Here is a 15,013-nt window from a genome sequence, read left to right as displayed (position 1 = left end):
CCCCATTCCACTGACTGAGCATGCACAGTTGTAATGGTCTTAGATGAATGCGCGCAAAAGGAACTATGTCCATTGCCGCTACCATCAACCCGATCACTTCCATGCACTGAGCTATGGAAGGAAGAGGAACGGAATGAAGTATCCGACAAGAGTCTAGAAGCTTTGGTTTTCTGGCCTCTGTCAGAAATATCCTCATTTCTAAGGAGTCTATTATTGTTCCCAAGAAGGGAACCCTTGTTGACGGAGATAGAGAACTCTTTTCCACGTTCACTTTCCATCCGTGAGATCTGAGAAAGGCCAGGACTATGTCCGTGTGAGCCTTTGCTTGAGGAAGGGACGACGCTTGAATCAGAATGTCGTCCAAGTAAGGTACTACAGCAATGCCCCTTGGTCTTAGCACAGCTAGAAGGGACCCTAGTACCTTTGTGAAAATCCTTGGAGCAGTGGCTAATCCGAAAGGAAGCGCCACAAACTGGTAATGCTTGTCCAGGAATGCGAACCTTAGGAACCGATGATGTTCCTTGTGGATAGGAATATGTAGATACGCATCCTTTAAATCCACCGTGGTCATGAATTGACCTTCCTGGATGGAAGGAAGAATAGTTCGAATGGTTTCCATCTTGAACGATGGAACCTTGAGAAACTTGTTTAAGATCTTGAGATCTAAGATTGGTCTGAACGTTCCCTCTTTTTTGGGAACTATGAACAGATTGGAGTAGAACCCCATCCCTTGTTCTCTTAATGGAACAGGATGAATCACTCCCATTTTTAACAGGTCTTCTACACAATGTAAGAATGCCTGTCTTTTTATGTGGTCTGAAGACAACTGAGACCTGTGGAACCTCCCCCTTGGGGGAAGCCCCTTGAATTCCAGAAGATAACCTTGGGAGACTATTTCTAGCGCCCAAGGATCCAGAACATCTCTTGCCCAAGCCTGAGCGAAGAGAGAGAGTCTGCCCCCCACCAGATCCGGTCCCGGATCGGGGGCCCACATTTCATGCTGTCTTGGTAGCAGTGGCAGGTTTCTTGGCCTGCATTCCCTTGTTCCAGCCTTGCATTGGTCTACAAGCTGGCTTGGCTTGAGAAGTATTACCCTCTTGCTTAGAGGACGTAGCACTTTGGGCTGGTCCGTTTCTGCGAAAGGGACGAAAATTAGGTTTATTTTTTGCCTTGAAAGGCCGATCCTGAGGAAGGGCATGGCCCTTACCCCCAGTGATATCAGAGATAATCTCTTTCAAGTCAGGGCCAAACAGCGTTTTCCCCTTGAAAGGAATGTTAAGTAGCTTGTTCTTGGAAGACGCATCAGCCGACCAAGATTTCAACCAAAGCGCTCTGCGCGCCACAATAGCAAACCCAGAATTCTTAGCCGCTAACCTAGCCAATTGCAAAGTGGCGTCTAGGGTAAAAGAATTAGCCAATTTGAGAGCATTGATCCTGTCCATAATCTCCTCATAAGGAGGAGAATCACTATCGACCGCCTTTATCAGCTCATCGAACCAGAAACATGCGGCTGTAGCGACAGGGACAACGCATGAAATTGGTTGTAGAAGGTAACCCTGCTGAACAAACATCTTTTTAAGCAAACCTTCTAATTTTTTATCCATAGGATCTTTGAAAGCACAACTATCCTCTATGGGTATAGTGGTGCGTTTGTTTAAAGTGGAAACCGCTCCCTCGACCTTGGGGACTGTCTGCCATAAGTCCTTTCTGGGGTCGACCATAGGAAACAATTTTTTAAATATGGGGGGAGGGACGAAAGGAATACCGGGCCTTTCCCATTCTTTATTAACAATGTCCGCCACCCGCTTGGGTATAGGAAAAGCTTCTGGGAGCCCCGGCACCTCTAGGAACTTGTCCATTTTACATAGTTTCTCTGGGATGACCAACTTGTCACAATCATCCAGAGTGGATAATACCTCCTTAAGCAGAATGCGGAGATGTTCCAACTTAAATTTAAATGTAATCACATCAGGTTCAGCTTGTTGAGAAATGTTCCCTGAATCAGTAATTTCTCCCTCAGACAAAACCTCCCTGGCCCCATCAGACTGGGTTAGGGGCCCTTCAGAAACATTATTATCAGCGTCGTCATGCTCTTCAGTATCTAAAACAGAGCAGTCGCGCTTACGCTGATAAGTGTTCATTTTGGCTAAAATGTTTTTGACAGAATTATCCATTACAGCCGTTAATTGTTGCATAGTAAGGAGTATTGGCGCGCTAGATGTACTAGGGGCCTCCTGAGTGGGCAAGACTCGTGTAGACGAAGGAGGGAATGATGCAGTACCATGCTTACTCCCCTCACTTGAGGAATCATCTTGGGCATCATTGTCATTGTCACATAAATCACATTTATTTAAATGAATAGGAATTCTGGCTTCCCCACATTCAGAACACAGTCTATCTGGTAGTTCAGACATGTTAAACAGGCATAAACTTGATAACAAAGTACAAAAAACGTTTTAAAATAAAACCGTTACTGTCACTTTAAATTTTAAACTGAACACACTTTATTACTGCAATTGCGAAAAAACATGAAGGAATTGTTCAAAATTCACCAAATTTTCACCACAGTGTCTTAAAGCCTTAAAAGTATTGCACACCAAATTTGGAAGCTTTAACCCTTAAAATAACGGAACCGGAGCCGTTTTGAACTTTAACCCCTTTACAGTCCCTGGTATCTGCTTTGCTGAGACCCAACCAAGCCCAAAGGGGAATACGATACCAAATGACGCCTTCAGAAAGTCTTTTCTAAGTATCAGAGCTCCTCTCACATGCGACTGCATGCCATGCCTCTCAAAAACAAGTGCGCAACACCGGCGCGAAAATGAGGCTCTGCCTATGCTTTGGGAAAGCCCCTAAAGAATAAGGTGTCTAAAACAGTGCCTGCCGATATTATTATATCAAAATACCCAAATAAAATGATTCCTCAAGGCTAAATATGTGTTAATAATGAATCGATTTAGCCCAGAAAAAGTCTACAGTCTTGATAAGCCCTTGTGAAGCCCTTATTTACGATCGTAATAAACATGGCTTACCGGATCCCATAGGGAAAATGACAGCTTCCAGCATTACATCGTCTTGTTAGAATGTGTCATACCTCAAGCAGCAAGAGACTGCTCACTGTTCCCCCAACTGAAGTTAATTGCTCTCAACAGTCCTGTGTGGAACAGCCATGGATTTTAGTGACGGTTGCTAAAATCATTTTCCTCATACAAACAGAAATCTTCATCTCTTTTCTGTTTCTGAGTAAATAGTACATACCAGCACTATTTCAAAATAACAAACTCTTGATTGAATAATAAAAACTACAGTTAAACACTAAAAAACTCTAAGCCATCTCCGTGGAGATGTTGCCTGTACAACGGCAAAGAGAATGACTGGGGTAGGCGGAGCCTAGGAGGGATCATGTGACCAGCTTTGCTGGGCTCTTTGCCATTTCCTGTTGGGGAAGAGAATATCCCACAAGTAAGGATGACGCCGTGGACCGGACACACCTATGTTGGAGAAATTATGTCTACACCTCAGCTAGACCCCTCTGAGGCGTTAGACAGTTTCTTTTATCCAAACTACCATAGCACTGTCTGAAGCGCACGCATTTAGACAATAATACCTCCGTGACTGCCGAAAACCGGAAGTGTTAGGGAGTAAACTATTACCAAACGGCGCCATCCTCCCCTCCTACTGGATAGACAGAACTGTTAGGAGGGAGGAGAATGCTTTGGCGCCCTTTACAAGCTCCGTCCCTCGTGGGCGATACCCAAGCCCTCTCCGGGTCACCATTATGTTTTTAGTAAAGGCACCGGGAGCAACGGACTGGTGTAATCAGTGTAAAAGACTGATGATAGTTGTAGTTGACATAATCTTCGGGGGGGGGGGTCACTGCATTCCTACCCCAGTGTCATGATCCCGCCACCTTGCTACGCTCACACTGTAACAGCAGATGCAATATAAATGAATAAAAAAACAACCAATATGAAACTCCCGGTCGCCATTATGTATTTTAATAAATGTCCCGGGGACCACAGACCAAAACTCCTGCAACTGTACTCAATAAAAACAACCGCTGTTATTACACTCACACTGCGGTAGTCATAAACTAAACACAGCCATTGGGACAAAAGAGTCCCTTGTCCTATACGGACAAACTGAACAGCTACATCCGATAGCTTTACTGTTTGCAGGGTTTCCTTTAAACATTTTATGCTCATCAAAAAACATGTCAAAAAGCCCACAGCACACATATGTAACGCAGTGCCTGTGTCCTAACTGCCTTAATGTCCCCTACTAAACTAGGAGAATCTGAGACCCAGTGTAATGAGGTTAGATGAACAAATCAAGTGCGCAAACTTTCTCTGAGATCCTTTCCCCCGGAAAAGAAGTTAGCATTTACCTCATTTTCTGTCTGGCAGCAAGGCAGTTCCCAGGTTTAAGAGGTCCTCTGCCTCCTATGGACCTGGAAATAAACGACATTCCTGAGTAAAATCCCTCAGGTTTTCAGGGTTCGGGCAGCATAAATGTATGGGAGGCGCAGTGAGAATTATGTCCCACAAGTTCCCATTGCTCTAAAGCCACTAAAAGCTCTACTACAGAGACTAATATGGACTACGGCTACACCCTAGAACAAAGAAGCACACTCTGGCACTACTTTAAAAATAATAAACTCTTGATTGAAGAATCTAATCTAACACCTCACTTTACCACCCCTATCACTAATGTAGGCAAAGAGAATGACTGGAGTGGGAGGGAAGGGAGGAGCTATTTAACAGCTCTGCTGTGGTGCTCTTTGCCTCTTCCTGCTGACCAGGAGGTGAATATCCCATTAGTAATTAAGATGATCCGTGGACTCATCGTGTCTTAAAAAAGAAAACAGATTACTTTCAACTCATTATACGAGCAGAACCCGACGTGAGCAAAAAGCTTACTTCTAGGGCAATTAACATTTGAGCGGGAGTATTAATTAGCGCTCCACTTGTAATCTGGCCCTGTATGTATAATTAATAGCAAATTCAGTGTTCTATTCAAGCCATACTTAATAGGTGCAACACCTGGTTGATTTTGCAGACCACCCAGATAAAATTTAAAGGGTCATGAAACACAAAATTGTTCTTTCATGATTTAGACTTTCTAGTTTACTTCTATTATACATGTTGCACCATTTTGCTTCATTATCTTGGTATACTTTATAAAAGGGGCAGCAATTCACCACTGGAAGCTAAGATGAACACATCAGTAAGCAAATTATAAGATGTATATATGTGCAGCCACCAATCCGCAGCTAGCTCCCAAGCCTACCCAGGTATGCTTTTCAACAAAGTATACAAAAAGAACAAAAGCAAATGACACAAAAGAAGTAAACTAAAAATCTATGCTCTATCTCAAACATGAAAACATTTTTTTGGGTTTCATGTCATTTAATTCAATGTTAAAGGGACACTGAACCCAAATTTTTTCTTTTGTGATTCATATAGAGCAAGCAATTTTAAGCAACTTTCTAATTTACTCCTATTATCAATTTTTCTTCGTTCTCTTGCTTTCTTTATTTGAAAAAGAAGACATCTAAGCTAAGGAGCCAGCCAATTTGTGGTTCAGACCATGGACAGCACTTGTTTATTGATGCTGTCCAATCAGCAAGGACAACCCAGGTTGTTTACCAAAAATGGGCCGGGATCTAAACTTAAATTCTTGCTTTTTAAATAAAAATACCAAGTGAATAAAGAAAATTTGACAATAGGAGTAAATTAGAAAGATGCTTAAAATTGCATGCTCTATCTGAATCATGAAAGAAAAAATTTGGGTACAGTGTCCCTTTAAGCTAAAATTAGCTAATACTAAATATTTTCAATGTTTTTTGCACAAATTACCATTTAATCAATTTATGTTAAACTATGCAATTAATCCGTGCTTTGGATAGTTTAAATGAATATGAAACCCAATTTTTTTCTTTCATGATTCAGATAGAGCAAGCGATTTTAAGCAAATTTCTTAATTCATTCTATTATCATTTTCTTCTACAAGATACGACGAGTCCACGGATTTCATCCTTACTTGTGGGATATTAACCTCCTGCTAACAGGAAGTGGCAAAGAGCACCACAGCAGAGCTGTATATATAGCTCCTCCCTTCCCTCCACCCCCAGTCATTCTCTTTGCCTGTGTTAGTAATAGGAAGAGGTAAAGTGAGGTGTTAGTTTTAGATTCTTCAATCAAGAAGTTTTTTATTTTAAATGGTACCGGTGAGTACTATTTTCCTTAGGGAGATATGGAAGAAGATTTCTGCCCTGAGGTTGATGATCTTAGCAGATGTAACTAAGATCCATGTTGGTTCCCACAGAGCTTCTGAAGATAGTACAGGAGAAATCTTCAGTGTGGAGACCGGTTTCATGCTACAAGCAGCATTGAGGTATGTTCAGTCTTTTATTTCTGAGGAGACTTGGTATATCAGAACTGGCTGTCATTTTTTCCCTGCAAGGGAAGGGGTAAGCAGTAGACCTGTACACAAAGGGTATTACTGATGATCCTGTGTTTATTTCTTTAATCATAGTACTGGGCTGAAAGCAAAAAGGGACACTGGGAGAGGCAGCTTAACGTTTTTTATTTGGTTAAATACAAATAATCAGTATGGCTGCTGTATTACTGTAGTGTGTTTTAGGGGACCACATGGCTTTATTTGCTCACCGCTTTCCATGCGGTTATACAGACTAATATGAACGATGTCCATGATGGGCGGGGCCTATTTTCGCGCACCCAGACGCGCAGTTTACTCTGACTGCGAAGGTAGCAGGCATTAGCTCCGGTTGGGCCTAAACTTGTGTTCTGTTAACCGGATCGTTGTCGAGTCATTTGGCAATACCCTGGGGGCAGCTAGGAGGTGCAGGGGTCATTTTTTAAAATCAAATATATTTTTTGCTATAAATGTCTTTTAGAGGTTAAATTCACCCTTTGCTCTTAGGATGTAATCATTTTTGGCACAATTGAATATGTGTATTTAATTATATAGCATTATTTAACGTATTTAGGCAGTTTAGGAAAAATTGTGCGCTTTTTTATTTCTTAAAGGCGCAGTACACATTTTTCAAAAAATTGTATAAATCAATAAACAAAGTGTTTAACGACTATTGTGGTTATTGCTAGTCTGTTCAACATGTCTGACATTGAGGATACTAATTGCTCTATGTGTTTAGAAGCCATTGTGGAACCCCCTCTTACTTTGTGTACCTCTTGTACTAAAAGGGCCTTACAATGTAAAAAGCATATTTTAGGTAAAGAAAGTATGCCTAAGGATGATTCTCAGTCTGAAGAGAATCAGGATATGCCATCCAATTCTACCCAAGTGTCACAACCTTTAACGCCCACACAAGCGACGCCAAGTACCTCTAGTGCGTCTAATTCTTTTACTCTGCAGGAGATGGCTGCAGTTATGTCAACTACCCTTACAGAGGTATTATCTAAATTACCAGTGTTACAGGGTAAACGCAGTAGGTCAGGTATTAATGTGCATACTGAATTCTCTGATGCTTTATTGGCTATTTCCAACGTACCCTCACAGGGCTCTGAGTTGGGGGTCAGGGAATCGCTGTCTGAGGGAGAACTTTCAGACTCAGGAAATATGTTACCTCAGACAGATTCGGACGTCATGTCCTTTAAATTTAAGCTTGAACATCTCCGCCTGTTACTTCGGGAGGTTTTAGCGACTCTGGATGATTGTAACCCTATTGTGATACCACCAGAGAAATTGTGTAAGATGGACAAATATCTAGAGGTACCTACTTACACTGATGTTTTTCCGGTTCCTAAAAGAATTTCGGAAATTATAAAAAAGGAATGGGATAGACCAGGTATACCGTTCTCTCCTCCTCCTAATTTTAAGAAAATGTATCCCATGTCAGACACCATTCGGGACTTTTGGCAGTCGGTCCCTAAGGTGGAGGGAGCTATATCTACCCTGGCTAAGCGTACAACTATACCTATTGAGGACAGTTGTGCTTTCAAAGACCCTATGGATAAGAAGTTAGAGGGTCTTCTAAAGAAATTATTTATTCATCAGGGTTTTCTTTTACAACCTACAGCTTGCATTGTTCCAGTTACTACTGCAGTAGCTTTTTGGTTTGATGCTCTAGAAGAGTCTCTGAAGGTTGAGACCCCATTAGAGGACATTTTGGATAGAATTAAGGCTCTCAAGCTATCTAATTCTTTTATTACAGAAGCCGCTTTTCAAAATTGCTAAATTAGTGGCGAAAAATGCAGGATTTGCCATTTTAGCACGTAGAGCATAAGGCTCAAATTGTGGTCTGCTGATGTGTCATCAAAATCTAAGCTTTTACCTATTCCTTTCAAGGGTAAGACCCTATTCGGGCCTGAATTGAAGGAAATAATTTCTGATATTACTGGAGGTAAAGGCCATGCCCTACCTCAGGATAAGTCTGTTATGATAAGGGGTAAACAAAATAATTTTCTTTCCTTTCAAAATTTTAAAGGAGTACCCTCTGCTTCCTCTTCCTCCACAAAGCAGGAAGGGAATTTTGCTCAATCCAAGTCCGTCTGGAGACCCAACCAGGCTTGGAATAAAGGTAAACAATCCAAGAAGCCCGCTGCTGCTACAAAGACAGCATGAAGGGGCGGCCCCCGATCCGGGACCGGATCTAGTAGGGGGCAGACTTTCTTTCTTTGCTCAGGCTTGGGTAAGAGATGTTCAGGACCCCTGGGCATTGGAAATTGTGACCCACGTGTATTAACTGGAATTCAAGGATTTTCTCCCAAGAGGGAGATTTCATCTTTCACGATTGTCTGTAGACCAGATAAAAAGAGAGGCGTTTTTACGCTGTGTAAAAGACCTCTCTACCATGGGAGTAATTTGTCCCGTTTCAAAACTGGAACAGGGGCAGGGGTTTTACTCAAATCTTTTCGTGGTTCCCAAAAAAGAGGGAACTTTCAGACCCATTCTAGATCTAAAGTGTATAAAAAAGTTTCTCAGAGTCCCATCGTTCAAGATGGAGACTATACGAACAATTTTACCAATGGTCCAGGAGGGTCAATATATGACTACTGTGGACTTGAAGGATGCATACCTTCATATCCCTATTCACAAGGATCATCATCAGTTCCTAAGGTTTGCCTTCCTGGACAAACATTTTCAGTTCGTGGCTCTTTCCTTCGGGTTGGCCACAGCACCCAGGATCTTCACAAAGGTTCTAGGGTCCCTTCTGGCGGTTCTCAGACCGCGGGGCATAGCAGTGGCGCCTTATCTGGACGATATTTTGATTCAGGCGTCAACTTATCATCTAACAAAATCTCACATGGACACAGTGTTGTCCTTCCTGAGAACTCACGGTTGGAAGGTGAACATAGAAAAGAGTTCACTAGTTCCACGGACAAGGGTTCCCTTTTTGGGAACTCTGATAGACTCGGTAGACATGAAAATATTTCTGACGGAGGTCAGAAAATCAAAGATTCTAAATACTTGCCGAGCACTTCAGTCTATGCCTCGGCCATCAGTGGCTCAGTGTATGGAGGTAATTGGATTAATGGTAGCGGCAATGGAAATCATTCCGTTTGCTCGCTTTCACCTCAGACCACTGCAGCTGTGCATGCTCGGACAGTGGAATGGGGACTATGCGAATTTATCTCCTCAGATAAATCTGGATCAAGAGACCAGAGACTCTCTTCTTTGGTGGTTGTCACCGGATCATCTGTCCCAGGGGACGTGTTTCCGCAGACTCTCGTGGGTGATAGTGACAACGGACGCCAGTCTACTGGGCTGGCGTGCAGTCTGGAATTCCCTGAAGGCTCAGGGTGTTTGGAATCAGGTGGAGTCTCTACTTCCAATCAATATTCTGGAACTGAGAGCAATATTCAATGCGCTTCAGGCGTGGCCTCAGTTGGCTTCGGCCAAATTCATCAGATTCCAGTCGGACAATATCACGACTGTGGCTTATATCAATCATCAGGGGGGAACAAGGAGTTCCTTAGCAATGATAGAAGTATCCAAGATAATCCGATGGGCGGAGGCCCACTCTTGTTATCTATCGGCAATCTACATCCCAGGAGTAGAGAACTTGGAAGTGGAGTTTCTAAGTCGTCAGACTTTTCATCCGGGGGAGTGGGAACTCCCCCCGGAGGTGTTTGCCTCACTGATTTTCCAATGGGGCAGACCGGAATTGGATCTGATGGCATCTCAACTGAATGCCAAGCTTCCAAGATACGGATCCAGGTCAAGGGATCCCCAGGCCGAACTGATAGATGCCTTGGCAGTGCCTTGGTCGTTCAGCCTAGCTTATGTGTTCCACCGTTTCCTCTCCTTCCACGCGTGATTGCTCGGATCAAACAGGAGAGAGCTTCGGTAATCCTGATCGCGCCTGCGTGGCCATGCAGGACTTGGTATGCGGATTTAGTGGACATGTCCTCTCTGCCTCCGTGGAAACTTCCTTTGAGACAGGACCTTCTCATTCAAGGGCCTTTCAAACATCCAAATCTAAATTCTCTGCAGCTGACTGCTTGGAGATTGAACGCTTGATTTTATCTAAGCGGGGATTTTCAGATTCGGTCATCGATACTTTGATACAGGCACGTAAGCCTGTCACTAGAAAGATCTATCATAAGATATGGAGTAAATATCATTATTGGTGTGAATCCAAGGGCTACTCATGGAGTAAAGTTAGGATTCCCAGGATTCTGTCTTTTCTCCAAGAAGGATTGGAGAAAGGGTTATCAGCAAGTTCCTTAAAGGGACAGATTTCTGCTTTGTCAATTTTGCTTCACAAATGTTTGGCAGATATTCCAGATGTTCAGTCTTTTTGTCAGGCTCTAACCAGAATTAAGCCTGTATTTAGACCAATTACTCCTCCCTGGAGTTTGAATTTAGTTCTTAGAGTTCTTCAAGGGGTTCCGTTTGAACCCATGCAGTCCACAGATATTAAATTGTTATCTTGGAAAGTTTTGTTTTTGGTTGCTATTTCTTCTGCTTGTAGAGTTTCTGAGCTTTCAGCGTTACAATGTGATTCGCCTTATCTTATATTTCATTCTGATAAGGTGGTTTTGCGTACCAAACCTGGATTTCTTCCTAAGGTTGTTTCAAATAAGAATATTAATCAGGAAATTGTTGTTCCTTCCTTGTGTCCTAATCCTTCTTCTAAGAAGGAGCGTCTGTTACATAACCTGGACTTGGTCCGTGCTTTGAAGTTTTACTTACAGGCGACTAAGAATTTCCGTCAATCATCTTCATTATTCATTTTTTATTCTGGAAAGCGTAGGGGTCAGAAAGCTACGGCTACCTCTCTTTCTTTTTGGCTGAGGAGTATTATCTGCCTGGCATATGAGACTGCTGGACAGCAGCCTCCTGAAAGAATTACGGCTCATTCTACTAGGGCTGTGGCTTCCACATGGGCCTTTAAAAACGATGCTTCTGTTGAACAGATTTGTAAGGCTGCGACTTGGTCGTCTCTTCATACTTTTTCCAAATTTTCCAAATTTGATACTTTTGCTTCTTCTGAGGCTGTTTTTGGGAGAAAGGTTCTTCAAGCAGTGGTGCCTTCCGTTTAGGTCTCTGTTTTGTCCCTCCCGTTTCATCCGTGTCCTGTAGCTTTGGATGAAATCTGTGGACTCGTCGTATCTTGTAGATGAAAAGGAAATTTATGCTTACCTGATAAATTGATTTCTTCTACGATACAACGAGTCCACGGCCCTCCCTGTCATTTTAAGACAGATTATATTTTATTTTTTACAACTTCAGTCACCTCTGCACCTTTAGCTTTTCCTTTCTCTTCCTAAACCTTCGGTCCAATGACTGGGGGTGGAGGGAAGGGAGGAGCTATATATACAGCTCTGCTGTGGTGCTCTTTGCCACTTCCTGTTAGCAGGAGGTTAATATCCCACAAGTAAGGATGAAATCCATGGACTCGTCGTATCGTAGAAGAAATCAATTTATCAGGTAAGCATAAATTTCCTTTTTTCTTTGTTCTCTAGTTATCTGTATTTGAAAGCACCTGGGTAGCACTTGCTGATTGGTGGCTATATTTAGCCACCAATCAGCAAGCTCTACCCAGGTGCTAAACCAAAAATGGGCCGACTCCTAAGCTTACATTCCTGCTTTTCAAATAAAGATAACAAGAGGAAGAAGAAAAATTGATAATAAGAGTAAATTAGAAAGTTTCTTAATATTGCATGACCCAGGATTACCCGGGTAAAGCCCGATATATGATCTTGCATCTGGCTTTACCCACAGCCGCTGGGGTAATGTCAGTTTTACTTGGATAAACCTAGGATTACCCGGATATCTGACTTTATCCGTAACATATCTATATCAGTCTCATAAGTATGGGTACTCGCAAGATTTATATAAAATGTATTTAAACTTTATTGAAGAGATTTCTGAAGATCACATGTCGCCCTAGATGGAGCCTTTATCAAGACAACATGTCCTAAAAACATACAAAAACAGAAAAATAAACATACACAGATATATACAAAACTGTGACTTACACTGAAAAAACCTTATATCCCCTAGCCATCATACAGTTCAACTTATGTCTATAGGAACCAATATGGTGACAAATTAAAATAATGACAAATAGGCTGCAGACTAGCTGTCATCAAGATCATAGAACCTAACCTGACGTGCCTTTTACTGGATATGTATTCCATTTCTGAGTGTCTAGGTGAGACATCACCAGCAGCATATTAATGAGGCACAACATCATTAAATAGAGAAATGTGGGGACTGCAATGACAAGACCAATATCAAGGGAATGAAAAGAGGGACAGGTAAACTAATACAAATTGTGGATAATGTGAAATGAATACTAGAGACCACACACACACATATATATATATATATATATACACACACACACACAAACAAGTAAATAACACACTGTTTGACACAATTAATTGTAAAGCAAACAAATCGTTATACCCATATGGCTTTACCTTGTAAAGGTTAGTGAGAGCATTTTTGCTAGGAACTTTCATTGCATTAACTTGAATGGCAGGGCCCTGCTCCAATTCTTCACTTTCAATGCTCCTTGGAGTAAGAAAAAGCATAGCTGACTGAGTGGTGCCAATCAACTGGTTATCAACCTAAAAACAAAAGGATGGTCATTTTAATGATAATTGTTGATGTGAGTAAATTTATTGTACTAGTAATAAAATAACACACAAAGATGCAGATTGAAATATTGCACAGCTGAATTCATCGTAGCAACAGAGCAGTAATAATAAACATGTTAATGTAGTTCCCACAGGTTAACCATAACAGGTAACATATTATATATATATATATATATATATATATATATATATATATATATATATATATATATATATATATATATATATATATATATAAAATTAAAGACAGCAAATATAGTTATATGACATAAACAAACACAAAACAAGATTATACAATACTTAGTTACGTTGTCTGCTATACTTTGAGACATGAAACAGACATTTTTTTATTTCATGATTCAGACAGAGCATGTGATTTTAAACAATTTTCCAGTTTACTTCTTTTATCTAATTTGTTTTCTTGGTATGCCTTGTTGAAAAGGACACCTAGGGGCTCATGAGCTACTGATTGGTGGCTACACAAATATGACCTCATGCTATTGGCTCACTCAGTGTGTTAGCTAGCTCCCAGAAGTGATTGCTGTTTTTCCAATAAAGAATACTAAGAGAATGAATCAAATTAGATAATAAAAATAAATTGGAAAGATGTTTAAAATTGTATGCTTGATCTGAATCAAGAAATATTTTTGGGGGGTTTAATGTCCCTTTAAGCATCTGACATTACAGTTACAATAACAGATTGATTCATATGACAATCCACTCACAGCCTGTGGAATTTCTGAAATCTAAGCCCTATGGGGCAAGGTTATTATCACTGGGGAAATCCATGGTGGCCAAGTCTCAACACAGCTGACATGAATAATGGGTGGCAACCTGGAGACTATAAACTGGTGCACCCCATCTGGAATATACAACTGTCCTAGACATGAAGTTCTGGATGCAGAAAAATCCTCTGGTATAAAAACCGTGAAAAGACAGAATATTCCACACTATTTTTTTCCAGTAAGGGGAACCAAGGTCTTTTGGTCCAGATCAGAATTTCAGCTGTCACCTTTAGATCTACTTTTGGAATCCTGCAGAGTCAATGATGTTAGAGGGAACACATATTTTCGTTATCCCACTTCTACAAAATTCCTTTATATCCAGAGTATTTGTTGCTTAAGAATTTTGAATCTTGCTTATTCACTTTTTATGTCATAAAATCTATTTCGAACATCCATAACTTTCTATAAGCAAGCACAGTAAAAATACACTGTACTGTGATTCTTCTCGAAACAATTGATATTTGTGGAGGTAAGCCCATATTACAAGTGGAGTGCTAATTAACGCTCCTGCTCGAGCATTAACTGTGCAAGAAGTAAGCTTTGTGCACTCATATTATGAGTTGAAAGTAAATGGTTTTCCCTTTCGTGCTAACCCAACAAGCGCAAAAAAGACGAACTTAGAATATTGTTTGCACATTCTTGTATTCCTCCATAGAAGTCAATGGAGAAAAAAAGTGGAAAAAACACTCTATTCTTGCACAAACACAATCGCATATTCTCATGTGCGCTAACCCAACATGAAAATATGAATATTTCACATTCCAACGTTCTTCACATAGAAGAATATGTTCTATTTATTCATAAATACATATATACAGGGAGTGCAGAATTATTAGGCAAATGAGTATTTTGACCACATCATCCTCTTTATGCATGTTGTCTTACTCCAAGCTGTATATAATCGAAAGCCTACTACCAATAAAGCATATTAGGTGATGTGCATCTCTGTAATGAGAAGGGGTGTGGTCTAGTGACATCAACACCCTATATCAGGTGTGCATAATTATTAGGCAACTTCCTTTCCTTTGGCAAAATGGGTCAAAAGAAGGACTTGACAGGCTCAGAAAAGTCAAAAATAGTGAGATATCTTGCAGAGGGATGCAGCACTCTTAAAATTGCAAAGCTTCTGAA

General features: G+C 41.0%; 1 protein-coding gene across 3 annotated transcripts in view; it reads right to left on the bottom strand.

Annotated features, from left to right (window-relative positions):
• VPS13D (vacuolar protein sorting 13 homolog D) overlaps positions 1–15,013 on the bottom strand; it is a 1,255,097-nt gene that overhangs the window by 423,423 nt on the left and 816,661 nt on the right. For all 3 annotated transcript variants that reach the window (XM_053690423.1, XM_053690422.1, XM_053690424.1), the window contains one exon: positions 12,918–13,067. In XM_053690423.1, coding sequence (XP_053546398.1) covers positions 12,918–13,067 — 150 coding nt within the window. The remainder of the gene's footprint in view (positions 1–12,917; positions 13,068–15,013) is intronic.

Source organism: Bombina bombina, chromosome 8 (genome assembly GCF_027579735.1).
Source record: "Bombina bombina isolate aBomBom1 chromosome 8, aBomBom1.pri, whole genome shotgun sequence".
In the NCBI taxonomy this organism is placed as follows: domain Eukaryota; kingdom Metazoa; phylum Chordata; class Amphibia; order Anura; family Bombinatoridae; genus Bombina; species Bombina bombina.
This window is presented reverse-complemented; position numbering and strand designations above follow the sequence as displayed.